Here is a 16,612-nt window from a genome sequence, read left to right as displayed (position 1 = left end):
GAACTTTGATCCAATTAAGGTTAATGATCAGGACTTAGAGTGTGTAGAGCAAGCAAAGATCTTAGGTTTGCAGATATCTTGCGATCTTACGTGGAATAATCACGTATCCGAAGTTGTAAAGAAAGTAAACAAGCGCCTGTATTTTTTGCGTCAGCTTAAGCGTGCACAAGTCAAGTCGGAGGAACTTTTGCTCTTCTATTTGACTTGTATTAGGCCTGTCACTGAATATGCATGCCCTGTTTATCATCATAGCCTCCCGCAATACCTTTCAGTAGATCTTGAGAGATGTCAAAGGCGAGCTTTACGTATTATCTATCCAGATTGTTCGTACAATGAGGCGCTTCTTTTGACTGGTCTAGTTCCCTTACACAACCGCCGCGAGTTCTTATGTGATAAGCTTTTTAATTCCATCCTGTCTAATCCCTCGCACAAGCTCTATAGCTTACTACCTCCCAAGAATGAGTGCGAAGTCAATTTAAGGAGTCAGCACTCTTTCACTACACGGCGCCTCCACACCATTCGTACTCGAAATAGTTTTATCCATCACTATGTCCATAAAGCAATGATGTAATATTGTTTTTCTCTTAATTATATATTTTTGTCTTTTTAATTAGTTCTTCTTAGCCATATATTTTTTGTAGTATATATTTTATTGTAAATCAAACGTAATTCAGCCTGTGGCTGCAAGGTTCTTGATAATAAACTATCTATCTATCTATCTTACTGAGTGTCTTATGGTAATATATTATTTCCATTCATTTTCAACGTTTAAATAAGTCAAAAAATACCATAAATGAAAATTCTTGCCAGATGGAAATTTTGTCTTTTTGTATCACTACGTTAGCGATACAAAAGACTCTCGGTAACTCGAATTGTCAGGGATTTCGGGCCACGCTCCCATTTATAATTTTTGGGACACCTACATCCTCCCCTGCTCCTCTCAGTGTTGGTCTGCTAAATGGTATAAACACACTAGCATAGAAACATTTTCATAGAAAAATGGCCGTTTATTGAAACATTGGTCTTTATAGAAAAATTGGCATAGGAACATCAGTATTTCTAGAAACACTGGCATAGACACATTGGTAATTAACATCATTATAAAGGCGAGAGGGACGGAAGAACATTGCAGACGTACTTCAGAAGAAATATTTCAACTAATTATGTCTAGAAGTGCAGCTGACAGCATATAAACGAAAAATTCATAACAAAGGAAATGGGTTTCTAAGTTCGAGGTAACGGTCGAATTCAGGTGATTGAATTAATTTTAGCTATTGAAAGAACCACTGAGATAGTTTGCTTTTGTTCTTTAGTTCGTAACAGCTTTGTTTTCGATTAAGACGTAAAATGTTTTAGTTCACTCACGAGAAAGATTACCCGCCTTTGCTTTACCTTTTCCTCGCACAGGTGCAAGTAGCTGTTGTTGACTTGCAAGACCGTCAAATTTCGTCACGCTTAACATCTCTCCTGTATTGCACTTTAAGTCAGAGTTGTTTCTCAAAGGTTTCTTTTAACTTCTTCGGTTCTAAAAGGCACATCTTGTGTATCAGATACCTGCACGATAGCACAGCAATTAAAAAATGACAAAGTTACAATGGGAAAGTTGCAGATGACGGCTACTCACGAAGCGCTATTTTACATGATAATCCTTATCGAGAGAGATAAACAAACAACAGACAGCAAGCGGAGAGTGTTTTTAGAAAAGATAATATTGGCTTAGATGCCAAAGTCCATACTCATAACTCATTGTAAAGTCCATTCTCTTAATTCATTCATTCATTGTACTCATAATTCGAGTACACTGTTTAGTAGTCGACTCTATTAAATACTTGCCTTTTGGTGACTATCAAGAACTAGCACAAGACTACGTTAGTGATACAAAAGACACTCGGCAATTCGAAATGGCAGGGATTTCGAGCTACACTCCTATTTGCAAATTTTGGGGCACCTACATCCTCCCCTGCTCTTCACAATGCTGGTCTGCTAAATGGCATTGACACACTGGCGTAAAAACATGGGCATGGAAACATGTTCATAGAAAAATAGGCGTTTATTGAAATATTGGTATTTATAGAAATATTGGCATGGGAACATCAACATTTATAGAAACAATGGCATAGACACACTGGTAATTAACATCGTTATAAAGGCGAGAGGGGCAAAAGAACATTGTAGACGTACTTAGAAATATTTCAACTAATTATGTCTAGAAGTGCAGCTGACAGCAAGTAAACGAAAAATTCGCAACAAAGTAAATGGGTTTATGAGTTCGAGGTAACGGGCAGTTTCAGATAATTTAATTAATTTTAGCTGTTAAAAGCTAGCAAAAAAGTTTGCTTAAGTTCGTGGGTTTCTCTTACAGGTTTGTTTTCGATTTATGACGTAAAATGCTTTAGTTCACTCTCAAGAAAGACTACTCGCTGTTGCTTTACTTTTTCCGCGCACAGGTGCAAGTAGACGTAGCTGTTGTTGACTAGCAAGACCATTAAATTTCGTCACGCTTAACATCTCTCCTGTGTTGCACTTTAGGTCAAAGTTGTTTTTAAAAGGATTCTTTAAACCTCTTTGGTTCTAAAAGGCACAGTTTGTGTATCAGATACCTGCACCATAACACGGCAATTAAAACATGACAAAGTTACAGTGGGAAAGTTGCAGATGACGACTACTCACGAAGCGCTATTTTTATGACAATCCTTATCGAGAGAGATAAATGAACAACATAAAGCAAGCGGAGAGTATTTTTAGATCAGAAAATAAAAGCCTAGATGCCAAAGTCCATACTCATGATACGACTAGTTTAACTTCATCATGTGAGTATCATTTGTCCGTTAGTGGAAAACAATAATTAGACGCATATTTTATTACCTACTTTAAATTAGTGTAAGGAATATTTGCAATATTTATGTCGATTTATTCAGTTGTGTGATATTATCACTAGATATTGAGATATGAACGAGTTAAGCAGTCTAGCATTAACAAGAAGTATACAATAAGCGATCAGATCTAGCGAAGGTCTTAGTTATTGAAAGGAGAGAGATGGTTTTAAAAATTGCTTTAGAGGACTTCAAAGAACGTACTAACTTTTAAGCCTTCTAATGATCAAATACGTTAGCTGCAGTTGAATTAAATTCCGTTATAATTCGAGTACACTGTTCAGTAGTCGACTCTATTAAGTATTTGCCTTTTGGTGACTATTGAGAACTAGCACAAGACTACGTTAGTGATACAAAAGACACTCGGCAATTCGATTTGTCAGGGATTTCAGGCTATACTCCCGTTTGCAAATTTTGTGACACCTACATCCTCCCCTGCTCCTCTCGATGATGGTCTGCTAAATGGTATAGACACGCTGGTATAGAAACATCGGCATAGAAACATCTTCATAGAAAAATGGGCGTTTATTAAAACATTGGTCTTTATAGAAAAATTAACACAGTAATATCAGTATTTATAGAAACACTGGCAAAGACACATTGGTAATTGGCATCATTATAAAGGCGAGAGGGACGAAAGAACATTTCAGACGTACTTCAGAAGAAATATTTTAACTAATTATGTCAAGAAGTGTAGCTGAAATCAAGTAAACGAAAAATTCATAACAAAGGAAATGGGTTCCTAAGTTCGAGGTAACGGTCGAATTCAGGTGATTGAATTAATTTAGCTGTTAAAAGAACCACTGGGATAGTTTGCTTTTGTTCTTTAGTTCGTAACAGCTTTATTTTCGATTTATGACGTAAAATGTTTAAGTTCATTCTCGAGAAAGATTGCCCGCTGTTGCTTTACTTTTTCCTCGCACAGGTGCAAGTAGCTGTTGTTGACTTGCAAGACCGTCACATTTCGTCTCGCTTAACATCTCGCCTGTGTTGCACTTTAGGTCAAAGTTGTTTTTCAAATTTTTTTTTTTTAACCTTTTAGGTTCTAAAAGGCATAGTTTGTGTATCAGATACCTGCACGATAACACGGCAATTAAAACATGACAAAGTCACAGTGGGAAAGTTACAGATGACGGCTACTCACCAAGCGCTATTTTACATGACAATCCTTATCGAGAGAGACAAATAAACAATATAAAGCAAGCGGCGAGTATTTTTAGATAAGAAAATAATAGCCTAGATGCTAAAGTCCATACTTATGATACGGCTCGTTTAACTTGATCATGTGAGTATCATTTGTCCGTTAGTGGAAAACAATTGTTAGACACATGTTATATTACCTACTTTAAATGAGTGTAAGCCTTTTCTTCTTAAAGTTTTTAAGGTAAATTCCTTCAGCAACTAGTATTTGTTTGGGGCACTATTGTCACTTGTTCTTGGATACGACCACTCCTTGCTCTTGTTCTACGATAATCAGAAGAGCTAAATGTTACGTTTGCATGACTACAGCTACTTCAGGCTCGAGCTTACTAATATTTGTCGTTTGAATATTGTCTAACATTATTCAAACTAGACAACAAAAATTTATCATATTCAACAAAGGGAAAACTTGTCGAAAAGCACAACAAACGTGTTAATCGTAAATTTTTTTGCTTCTCAAGGCTAAAATAAACTCATACACGTAATCAGCTCTCACAAGCACTTGATAGGTGGACCTACCAAAAAGAAAATAGTTAAAATATAAAACCTCCTTTCCAATTCTTATGGACATTTTTCATTCATGATTTATGAATATGGAAATAAGATGGAAATCTATTGAACCACTGCCCGTGAAGCGCACGCACTCATTATGAAATAGTTTTTCAAAGGCACACAGTTGAGTTGAACCACTGCCCGTTATCAATGGATAATAAAGTCAATAAGCGGGAAACTTGGTCCAAGACGATCGACTTTGTTCTTGCGCTCGTAGGGTTCTCTGTTGGACTGGGAAACATTTGGCGCTTCCCGTACCTTTGCTATAAAAATGGTGGAGGTGAGTGTAGATAGCGTGACGGTTGATGATGATTACTGTAAATTTACTTATATTATGTAAGTGCTGGTGCTTTTGATAATCTGGCGAAACTTCATTCGTTTCCATTTGAGTATGTTCGAATAAAGTGTGAAGGAGCCACTGCAGAATTCGAACACCCTGCCACTTCGGTCCACCTCATTTATGTGTGTCGGGAGGCTTCTAAGATTGAAGCATAACACAACAAACGGTATTCTTATTCAATGACATGTAAATGAGTGGCAAAGTATTCTGCAGCTTAGCCAGCTTGAAAAAAAATTTACAGTTCGTAAAATATATCTTTGGTCAACCTTGTTTTGACATCCATTCACCAAATTATACTGAGATGCTTCCGTCCGTGCGTCACTCACGTCAAGGTCATCCACGTGTCTCACAAGGAATCGGCTATAAACTTTGTTTTATTAGATTTGAAAATTTTATCTAGTGGCCTCGTGATGTGCTTAACAATGAATCTGAAAATTGTTTCTTTCTTTCTAGCTGAGACCAAATGAGAAAGCGACTAATCCCATCGGTCAAACTTGTTTTGAGCGGCTCCATTCACCACTTTAAATTAACGAACCTTTATCCGTGCGTCACTCAGGTCAATGCCTTGTGCCTCAACACTCGGCTGCAAACTTTATTCAATTACATTTGAGAACTTTGTATAGACACCTAATGATGTACCTGACACTGAATTTGAAAAACTGTTTCATTTTTCTCTTGCTGAGAGCAACTAACATATTTCCATGACTAAAGTATAGCGTTAGGCGCGATCGAACGATCGTTTAAGAATCTTTAAAGACCACAATACAACTAGTACTTATGCAAAACAGTGACGTCTTTGAAACTTCTGAGGGCCAGTATTTTAGTAAATTATCAATCTCCTTCTTTCTATAAGCTTGAAAAATTTTCTTTTCGTTGTCAGGGACAAAAATCTAAATGTTTTTGCATGCATGGAAAAATACAAATATGCAGATTTTAACGGAAACCACCCTAGACCATTCTACACTGCTTCCATTTTGAAATAGCTAAGATGCAATTGTTCCAGCTCTTTCTGAATATATTTAATTTTCCTTTTGTTTTGATGGTCTTTACCTCGGGTGATTTATCGTCGGTTTAAGATCAAAAATTGCGTCGACAACGAAGCTGACCAATGTACATTATTTGAGAATTATGGACAGCAAGTTTTTATTTACAATTGAACATTATTTGCTGATTCAAACACAATGAACAGGTTTTCGTTAAGAGGTGCACTTGACGACGGAAGCCTCCGGCTGATGTGTTTTCCACTGAGTTGTAATTCGTTCTTGATTCATAATCTAAATTCTGTTTTGTTTGCATGTGTTACCGGGTACCTCATGTAGGATGTTTTCTGATCCCGTACCTAATTTGCCTCGTTTTTGCTGGTGTCCCTGTTCTGATCCTGGAAGTTTGTCTGGGACAGTTTGCAAGTCAAGGTGGAATTACAGCATGGCTGATATGTCCGCTTTTTCAAGGTTTGTTTTAATCAGCTAAAAGATATGTAATAGTTCAGTTCTATTGTTGATTTTTGTCCCATTGGATGTGGCAAACGATGATCAAGAAATCATGATTATAATTTTTCTCGTAACTCTGTTTAAGATAATGAATAAAGACTGTAAGTTTCTAAAGGAAACTGTGGTGCTGTGTCGGTAAGTTGGGGGGGGGGGGGGGGAGATATCCAGATATAATTTGTTCCTATAAGCTGAGTTTATGATGAAAAATGGCCACCGTAAGAAGACTTTAAGGTAAAGAGATTCTAACGTTACGAGCATCAGGCCCTATTTACCATAAATGTTTAAAAAAGCGAAGTATTACTAATACATGACCATTAAATAACGTGAAAATAGGTCACATCAATAGCAATTCGAGGGAACAGAAGTAAGAATGGTTGATGTAACATTTTAAATACCTTTTATCGTGTTCTTGATTGCCGACATCTTGCCAGCACTAAGTTAGACGATAACCTTGATAAGAGAATATCGTCAGTTCATATTTTCCTGTTGTCCTACATTAAACCGAGCCTCGACAGTTTTCCACCGTTTGCTCGCACTAGGTCTTCCATTCAGCTTAACAGAAAGTGAGAATGTAAGGGAGGAAAGATATACCTACAATCAGGCATTTTCTTTTACCTTTGCTGCTTTTTGTCGGTGAGATGATGCTTTCATGAGAGACTGGTAAGATATGAATATGAAAACGATCTTGGCAGTAACGAAATTCAGGCCTGTACGGAATTTGAACCCATGACCCCTGCGATACCGGGTTTATTACGAACAACACCTTACAGTGAATATATTTAAAAAATAGATTCCAAGTTGCCGTGCGTCTGTTCAGTAATAGATCACAGATGACGTCAAAATGTGGTAAGAACAAAGAAGTGGCGCACGAGGCACAGTATGCAACTTGGAATCTATTTGTTTTATATAATAAAGAATTAAAATATACGGAAAAAGTTTTAATGGTGACGTCATCTATACGTTTGTCCTCCAATAGATCATGAGTGAGAATCAATCAGAATGCGTGCATAACTGAGCTTATATATATATATATATTATAAACATTTGAATTTTGATTCCATTGTAGGTATTGGATGGGCAAGTGTCATCATCGTTCAGTTTTTAAACATATATTACATCGTCATCCTTGGCTGGGCTCTGTTTTACATGTTCGCATCTTTCCAATCCGAGCTTCCTTGGTCTCGCTGTGGCAATGATTGGAACACACCGAATTGTGTTGACTATGTCACATCTGAAAAAGGCTCCAATATAGCCAATACCACAGTCATACCAACCGTAATGGCGAACATGTCGAACATGTCAACAGTACCAACTGCTGTGGCAAAGGCAGCTAAAGTGTCTGCGAGCGAGGAGTATTTTGAGTGAGTGAAGCCGTAAGGTAGATTAATATTAACTCTTTGACTTCTAAGAGTGACTTATTACCCCTGACTCAAACAGTTAGGTCACGAAAATTTTAAAAAAATGATCACCAACTAAAGAAACTCTATTGTTAAACAAATTTTCCTTATAAGCACTTTAACAAATGTTTAGAGAACAGTATGCATTATATGTAAAAAGTTATGGGCAGCGTCCCGATGTTTTAAGTTTATTTATTGTGGGGAACAAGGGTACCTTGTACTCGAAACTAGTCGATCAGTCGGTAAATCGGCCAGTTGGTCAGTCGGTCTGTCATTCATTTAGTAAATCAGCGGGTGGGTCAATTAGTTTGTTAGTCAGTCAGTCGGTCGGTTAGTTGGTTAGTTAGTCAGTCGGTCAGGCGGTTAGTCGGTTGGTCAGCTAGTCGGTCACTTGTTCAGTTGGTCTGTTGGTCAGTGGGTCAGATGGCCCGTCAGCCAGTCATCCAACCAGTCATCCAACCAGTCATCCAGCCAGTCAGCCGGTCAGTCAGTTGGTCAGTCAGTCAGTCAGTCGGTCAGTCAGCTAGTTTGTCAGTTGTTCATTCGGTCTGTTGGTCAGTTGGTCAGTTGATCAGTCGGTTGGTTTGTCAGGCAGTCAGTCGGTAAGTCAGCTAGTTGGTCAGTTGTTCAGTCGGTCTGTTGGTCAGTTGGTTAGTCGGTCAGTCAGTTGGTTAGTCGGTCAGCCAGTTGGTCAGTTGTTCAGTCGGTCTGTTGGTCAGGAGGTCAGTTGGTCAGTTGGCCAGTCAGTCAGTCAATCAGTCGGCCGGTGGGTCAGTTGGTCAGTCAGTTGGTCGATCGGTCATTCATTTAGACAGGGAAGATAACTATTATTATTTTTATGCAGAGTATCATCAATTTGAACAATTGAACAAATATATCTAGTAGGCGGGTTCATAAGTCAACCGAGCCCCGCGATGATTACCAACTACACTACTTACCTCTCTCTCCAGACATAGAGTTTTAAAGCTGAGCACTGCTTTGGATGAACCCGGCATAGTGAATTGGGAAGTAGCTTTGTGTCTCTTGTTGGCTTGGATAATCTGTTACCTCTGTGTTTTCAAAGGTGTCAAATCCACAGGAAAGGTGAGGGAGCTGTAATCTTAACATTTTTAAATTTCTTGCTCTCTTAGGTTACCCATCACGGAGAGAATTATATTGTTGAGTGAAATTTTCTTCCAAGTTTAAGGGACTTTTAAATTTTATTCACTTCTTTGAGAAAATTTCCATTATAGGAAACGTATCTAACCTTTTGTTTCTAATTGACGTTCTTACAATCTCATTTTACCGATGAAACTCCCACAAGAGCTTCCTCGAGAACTGAATTTTTATTATCCCTCTCTACAAGCTAAATTCGAAAGGGTCAAGGAATATCTAAATTATTTTCAATCTTTTAACTGGCACTTCTTTCTGGCCTTTTATACATATTCTTTAACCCAAATAATTTCTTAGTATAATCTTAACACAGTTAATTTAAAACTTATGCTTTTTTCCCCTTGTCACCACGATGAATCGAACCTCAGACCTACGCGTTCTGATACTCAACCTCTGATCTTCGACTGAAAAAAACTCTTCATTTGACCCTGATGATGACTTCGGCTTAGGTTTTCGAAACGTAAGTCACTTCTACCGACAACAGTCCTTCTCGGGACTACCCACACCAAGATGATTAAAAACTGCACGTTCAAATGTTACATCTGGGTTCAAACCATTTACTATACAGACAACAATATTGGCCAATATAATTAGCTAACAACAACAGCTCAATAAAAAAAACAACAACAACAAACAAACATACGGACAGGGAAAGGAGCTTATCAAACACCGAAACTCTGATTGGAAACTCCATTATTACAGAAATGATATATTTCACAGGTTGTCTACTTCACTGCTACATTTCCTTATGTACTTTTGACGATTTTGCTCGTTCGAGCCGTCACTTTACCTGGTGCTGCTGAAGGGATCAAGTTTTACCTCACTCCAAATTTTACTCGACTGGCTGATGGTCAGGTGAGAAATGGTGAAGAAATTGTAAAAATTGAACGAACCAATTCAAAAAATATATTTTTATTAATTATTTATGAACTCCAAGCTTTAAGAGGGTCTCAATGCGTTAGGCGTAAAAAAATTGACAATTTTAGACCGTTATTCGTAAAAAATGTTAACCGTGAACATTATTTTTTTAATCGCAACGAGAAAAAGATTGACCTCAGCTATTAATGAGCCAAAATTTTAATTGTTAGCCGTGAAAGCTATTACCCTATTGAGACCTACCTTTAAGTTAGAGTTTACACTTGGTCAATTATTTACTCTTAGTTTTTCTTCAAACTCGAAGGTGTGGCTTGATGCTGGAACGCAAGTGTTTTTTTCATATTCTATTGGACTTGGAACGTTGATTGCCCTCGGGAGTTACAACAGATTCCATCACAACTGTTACAGGTTAGAAAACACAAGAACATTTGCTTGGTCTCTTTGCGTGAGAGTGTCGCCTCTTGTCTACTTAGTGACGTTTCGATAACCTTTCCACAGTTCTTGCTGAGATATTATGGCCTTGTTTGTATGAGATTACATTTAGCGAAATTGGGCTTTCAATCCGCAAATTTAATCACGTTTTAAAAACTCGATGCTGCCTTGGAGAATCCAATTTAAGAATACAGTGACGAACTCTCTCCACCACCTTGATCAATCAAATGCAAAACTAAAGCCAATCTCAACTTGGTTACTTGCTTTTTTCCGCGCTTTACACAGGGTGCCTGATTTTATTTTGAGTTCCCATTCGTTCATGATGATTCGACCCTTGTTCTGATTGGTTTCTGTGATCACTTGGGTTTTGGTTTTCGGCCCTCAATTGAAAACTGCTCTAAACAATTAAATTCTGAATTAATAAAAAGCGGAAGTGCAAGCTTGGATGTCTTGTTATTTAGCGAAGATTTGTGTAAAACATTTTAACTTAACAATTAATGCCATTTCTCGCACAGGGACAGCATAATATTCGCCTGTGTAAACAGTGGAACAAGTTTCTACGGTGGTTTTGTGATATTCTCGGTTCTTGGCTTCATGGCTCAGAAGCAAGGGGTTGAAGTGAAGGACGTGGCAAAAGGGGGTAAGAAAAGACGGGTAGAGCCTGGGTAGAGCAATTTTCAAACGATTGTTTAAACCAAGTCGAGATTTTATTGAATTTACCTTCCATCCCTATGTAATTAGTCCAGAAAACTCGCACCACTCTCGCATATATGTATATTAGTTCATTAAGTTGTATCTTCTCAAACTTTGTTTGAGAAGATCTTAGTTGTTGCCTCATTCAGAAGATATTGTTTATTTCGCGATAAAATCTACCTGATTTCCCGGGCTCTGTAATATACATATCATACCCCCTCACTGGCAGTTCATTAGCAATCAATTTCTCCTAAGGCCCTTGTCTATACTCTGTTGGTGGTGACTGATCCCCTCCTTTTCCCCTAAAAACCATGAGATCCCCTCTCAAATCCTCCAAACCCCCCCCCCCCCATGAAAAAAATTGTTTCTGGTCTCTAACTCATCACATCGCCTCCTCGCTAGGTCCAGGACTTGCATTCATCGCTTATCCAGAGGCCGTTGCTCAGATGCCTTTGGCCCCTCTATGGTCGGTTCTATTTTTCTTTATGGTCTTCTTGCTGGGACTCGACAGCGAGGTATTGGAGCGAATTTGCAGTTTATCAAACTTTATTCTGGATATCTTGTGTGTTTTACAAGTATGTGCATTGACATTGCAGAAAACACAAAGGCGCATATTATGATAACGACCTCTAATTTTTGTCTTATTCCAAGTTTGTAGGCATTGAGGGATTTGTAACAGCCATTGTGGACCTGTTCCCCAAACACTTAAGGCGTGGTTATCGTAAAGAGATGTTCATCGCATTTATGTGCTGTATCTGGTTTCTCATTGGTCTGTCCATGGTTACTAAGGTACCTTCAAAAGCATAAAAGAAAAACGTAGAGATCTTGTGTTATAACCTCGTGGAACTAGATTACAAGCATGTCCTTATTATTAGCCCTGCAGGACGCTTTTTTCTCCCCCTGCAAAAAGATTTAGGTCGAGTCGACGGGAGGTTTATCTCTGGGATTGGTGCCGGGGATCTGAGTGGCACTAATAATGAGACCTACACTCGGTGCACGCTTCTTGCTGGTTTTCGTTTCTGAAAGCCTTTAGCAGGCGAAGAAACTCTCGCTTAAGCAAACCACGACGACAGCAACGAGGAGGCAAAACAACACCGCGAAATTATCAAAATTTGCGTGACAAACTCTGACGGCAGATCATTTATGTTTCCATTTTTAACTCAACCATGCTCACATGCGTTAAGCGTAAGTTTGGGTGGCAACGTAAGTGATGGTAAACACGTCCAGTCATTCGTGAAATTCTCATCACAAATAAAAATAAGTTTTCTTAATTCACGTCTTCCTCTGCTTTCCCGTTCTGACTACTTAAGGTCCTTAATGAGGGCCTCAACAAGCTCTTCGGAAAGTAACTCTACTTTTTATATCAAATTCCTGGTTAATGAAGCCCCGATCAAAAGCCTCCACAGAGTTTTTACTTCATTTAAATTTCTTTCATGAGATTGATAATTTGCCAAAAAAACAAAATAATAAAAGATCATAGAACGTAAAAGTAAATGATTTTTTCTGTAAAAGCGCTAACTTACGAAGTATTTTTCTGCAGGAATGGAATATGTTTTACGACCACATTTCCGCTAGTTTTAAAGGGATATGTATTTTTATACAGTTACATACAATTAAAAAAATATTGAGCATATGTCTCCAACATAAAACAAAGAAAAGTGCGATTTTTTAACCATGACACGACAACCGCAATCGGCAAAAATAGATATAAGCTCTGGTTTTACATTTTTAACAGACGAGCAACGGAGAAAGCGTTAGGGAGCTTGATCATATGATAGATTATAATTTCTTATTCACTTCTCTTCATACCTTTGTGGAATTGCAGCCCACGATTTTCATTAAATGTTGATGTTTTTCTTTATTTCTCAGGGTGGGATGTACGTCTTTCAACTATTTGACAATTACTCGGCCAGTGGCTCTGCTCTTTTGTGGATCGCCTTGTTCCAAAGTATTGCCATTGGTTGGATCTACGGTAAGAAGATAATAGTTGCAACCAGGAGTGGGGACGGAGGTTCTGTTTATACGCCTCAATTGACTAAAGTGGTCTTCATTAAAACGTTTGGACACAGAATATGCTTTGACCAACCGTCTAAAGGAATTTTAACCTCCAATGAACGTTACGATAAATTAGGAGGCAGTGCGATTCCACAGTCCACGTTTCCTTCGATCACGTGTGCGTTTTACATTGTCTCAGTATCTTGTATGAACCGACCCAATTTCATTGGTTTTCCGATAGGTGGTGAACGTTTCTATGACGATATGGAGAATATGATTGGATTTCGCATTAACCCGTGGCTCAGGTGGTGCTGGATGATATTCACACCTATTTTCTGTTTGGTAAGACAAAATATTTATTTATCAGTCTCAGAATTGTTCTCAGTTTCATTAAGAGACGTAATAGAGAGGGGGGAAGGCAGTGACTTTATTAGATAAATGTTAATTTGCCGTTACGTTTGACACAATGACATCTGGGTCAAGAGAGTCTGGCTTGAGCCTTGGCCAGAATGAGTCACCTTAAGGATATCATCTCTTTTGTCTACAGGGTGTCTTCATTTTCAGTCTAGTGACGTACTCGCCTCTAGAATACAACGGTTACAAGTACCCTGACTGGGGAGAAACCATAGGCTGGATCATGGCTTTGTCTTCAATCGTGTGCATTCCAATTGTGATGATATACAAGTTGGCCACAACACCAGGCTCTCTAAGAGAAGTAACTACCACATTAGTGTTCACTAACCTTTAAGGGGAGAATGTGTTACTGATACCATGTTTGAAAAAGAAATGTACTAACCTCAAATACGATGCGCGAATGAAAAACTAGTGATTGAAACGTCGGCAGTTGATTTTCATGAGTTTTAGATGAAAACGTTTCAATTCAAACTAAGACTCCTCATTTTCCTTTGTACACACCTAGTACAATCATAAAATTATGTGTCTGTATATTTTATCTCCAATGTAAGCAAGGCATTGTGAATATGTCTTGCATATATTGGAGGAACCTTAACGGTTGCATTGGAAAGTAATGTGCTCGTCTCACAATAGTTCGACCGGCTATACTTGAAAGTTGCTGAGGTCAGGGCTCGGGCTTTGTTGCAGAGTCCACACCGGTCAGCATTCCAGCTCTGGCCAGTTACTGTATTCATTGACAAGACACTTGTGTCTCCAGCTCTCCTTAACCCAGAATTAATCAGCAATTTTTATGATCAACTGTACGTTCCGACAGACGTAGTCTTGACTTACCGGTTGAGATCCAAGTATTTCGATGACATGACGAGTCTTCTAATAATTTTACTCGCTATACGTACACATAGTCGCGAGTGATGACAAAAATCTTTACATCGACTTCTCCTCACGGAAAATAAGAATCCTATAGAATTTGCGTCACTCCCAACCAATGGCTTCGTTTCTCAGTTGGTACATAGTGGTGACCAACAATAATCTGGGAGACACGGGTCCCTTCGGAGCCTGAATCTTTTTAGGCTTATCCTGCAATGGCTAAAACTCCAACACTTCTGCGAGGATCATTTCTTTTCATGATCTCTTACATCATCTAGCTAATTCATGCATTTCATTCATTTTCGTCAACAGCGTTGGGATACCCTGACCACGCCCAGTCTAAAGAATCAGTCTCCAGAGGCCAAAAGGCACGACTTCTCTCAGGCGTCTTACAAACTCCAAACCACGGCATCGCTTTGAGGGCATATACGTATGATTTGGTTTTCCTCAGCTACAGTGTGTTTATTGGGACTTTTCACAAACCCTGTACCTGTTTATTTTAATCATTGTAGGAACCGTCAGGCAACGGTCATCCTTTTGGAATATATTTACATACAAATCCTCAATTGTATCAAATATTCGTATTAATTTGTTCAAACAATAATGGTGTTAACGGAATATTTTTCATGTTACCTTTATTACTTCCATTACTTACATGAATATAATGATATGAATATTGTCATTAAATTTCAAAATTGAAAGACAGTGTAGAATTCCTTTGTTACTAATACTAGTGTCATCATTATCATCGCCATTTAGATATCCTTTCCCCCATTTTTCTGAAAAGAAAGCTACCCTCCATCAACACCTACATTTGTAATTTTCATTGCAATTCTGCCAGGCGGAGCATAATTCTCAGAAAAAATCAGGCGACTAGTTTCTGGCCGAGAACGTTGGCTGTTAAGGACCAATGACATCCGTACATTTTTACTGAAACGAATAATGGGCTGTCTTTTTATTAATATCAAATGAAAAATGACATCGGATGAATAATACCAAGATAACTACTAAAATTTTGATCCTTAAATATTGGAAATAGTCGAATCAAGTATTGGGATTGTATTTAATGCTAAACCCTAATGCGAAATGCTCTCGAAAGCGTAGAGGTATATTAGGTCAGAGAACTGGAGAGCTAGGATCACTACAAGGCATCCGGATCGGTTCAGAAAAGTTTTGAAGATTTAGGGATGTGTATGCTGAAAGTTCAGATCAAAGGCTTGGTAATTAATCTTTCCTACAGGTATCCAAACAAACTCGAAAAGCATTCCATATTTAAAGACATTTTTTCTGTTCTCAGCTCTATTTCTGCCATTATAAATCTTTCTCCCTGGTACATCTTTATTTCCGTGCTAATTTTGGCCGATCACTTGATAATTGAAAACTAATCCGCCTATCCCACATGTTTATTTTTCAGAGAAAACGAGAAGAGCTGCGTTCTGTTCGTAGTTGTATCCCTTTCGTTGGGAATGACCATGCATTCTCTCTGCTGTGCGTTCCTTCTAATTTCGTTATACTTTTCCTTCAAAAGAGAATAATAATAAATAATCGCAATTTTCACGTTCTAGTGCAATTCATGTATCAATACAACTTTAAGATAGAGGTCTATTGCAATCTTAAAACCTCGCACAGCTGACTGATTACCAAAGACATATGCAAATTTCTCTATTGTTGGATTAAGCGGAGATAAGGGAACGAATCAACATTCGCTGTTAAAAAAACCACTGACATAGTTTGCTCTAGTTCTTGGGGTTCTGTAACAGCTTTGTTCTCGATTTATGACGTAAAATGTTTTAGTTCACTCTCAAGAAAAATCGCCCGCTGTTGTTGACTTGAAAGACCGTCAAATTTCGTCACGCTTAGCATCTCTCCTGTGTTGCACTTCAGGTCAGAGTTGTTTTTCAAAGGTTTTCTTTTACCTCTTTGGTTCTAAAAGGCACAGTTTGTGTATCAGATACCTGCACGATAACACGGCAATTAAAACATGACAAAGTTACAATGAGAAAGTTACAAATGACGGCTACTCACGAAGCGCTATTTTACACGATAATCATAATCGAGAGAGATAAATAAACAACATAAAGCATAAGCAGAGTGTTTTCAGATAAGAAAGTAATGGCTTAGATGCCAAAGTCCATAATTATGATACGGCTCGTTTAACTTGATCATGTAAATATCATTTGTTCGTGAGCGGAAACCAATTATTAGGCACATGTTTTATTACCTATTTTAGACGAGTGTAAAACTTTTCTTGTTAAAGTTTTAAAGTAAATTCCTTTAGCAACTAGTATTTGTTTGGTGCACAATTGTCACTTGTTCTTAGATACGACCACT

At 38.1% G+C, this 16,612-nt stretch overlaps 1 protein-coding gene across 1 annotated transcript; it reads left to right on the top strand.

The window, feature by feature from the left end:
• Nucleotides 1–4,699: 4,699 nt before the first annotated feature.
• Nucleotides 4,700–14,911, top strand: LOC131796310 (sodium- and chloride-dependent taurine transporter). The gene is made up of 13 exons (XM_059113893.2): nucleotides 4,700–4,905; nucleotides 6,285–6,416; nucleotides 7,522–7,816; nucleotides 8,803–8,935; nucleotides 9,725–9,859; nucleotides 10,185–10,288; nucleotides 10,828–10,952; nucleotides 11,408–11,520; nucleotides 11,657–11,794; nucleotides 12,875–12,977; nucleotides 13,242–13,342; nucleotides 13,548–13,715; nucleotides 14,594–14,911. Exons 1-13 carry the CDS (start codon nucleotides 4,776–4,778, stop codon nucleotides 14,699–14,701), a joined length of 1,785 nt encoding a protein of 594 aa, XP_058969876.1. The 5' UTR covers nucleotides 4,700–4,775; the 3' UTR covers nucleotides 14,702–14,911.
• The last annotated feature ends 1,701 nt before the right edge of the window (nucleotides 14,912–16,612 follow it).

Source organism: Pocillopora verrucosa, chromosome 10, assembly GCF_036669915.1.
Source record: "Pocillopora verrucosa isolate sample1 chromosome 10, ASM3666991v2, whole genome shotgun sequence".
Lineage (NCBI taxonomy): Eukaryota > Metazoa > Cnidaria > Anthozoa > Scleractinia > Pocilloporidae > Pocillopora > Pocillopora verrucosa.
The sequence above is the reverse complement of the archived record's forward strand: the minus strand, read 5'-3'. Positions and strand labels throughout refer to the sequence as shown.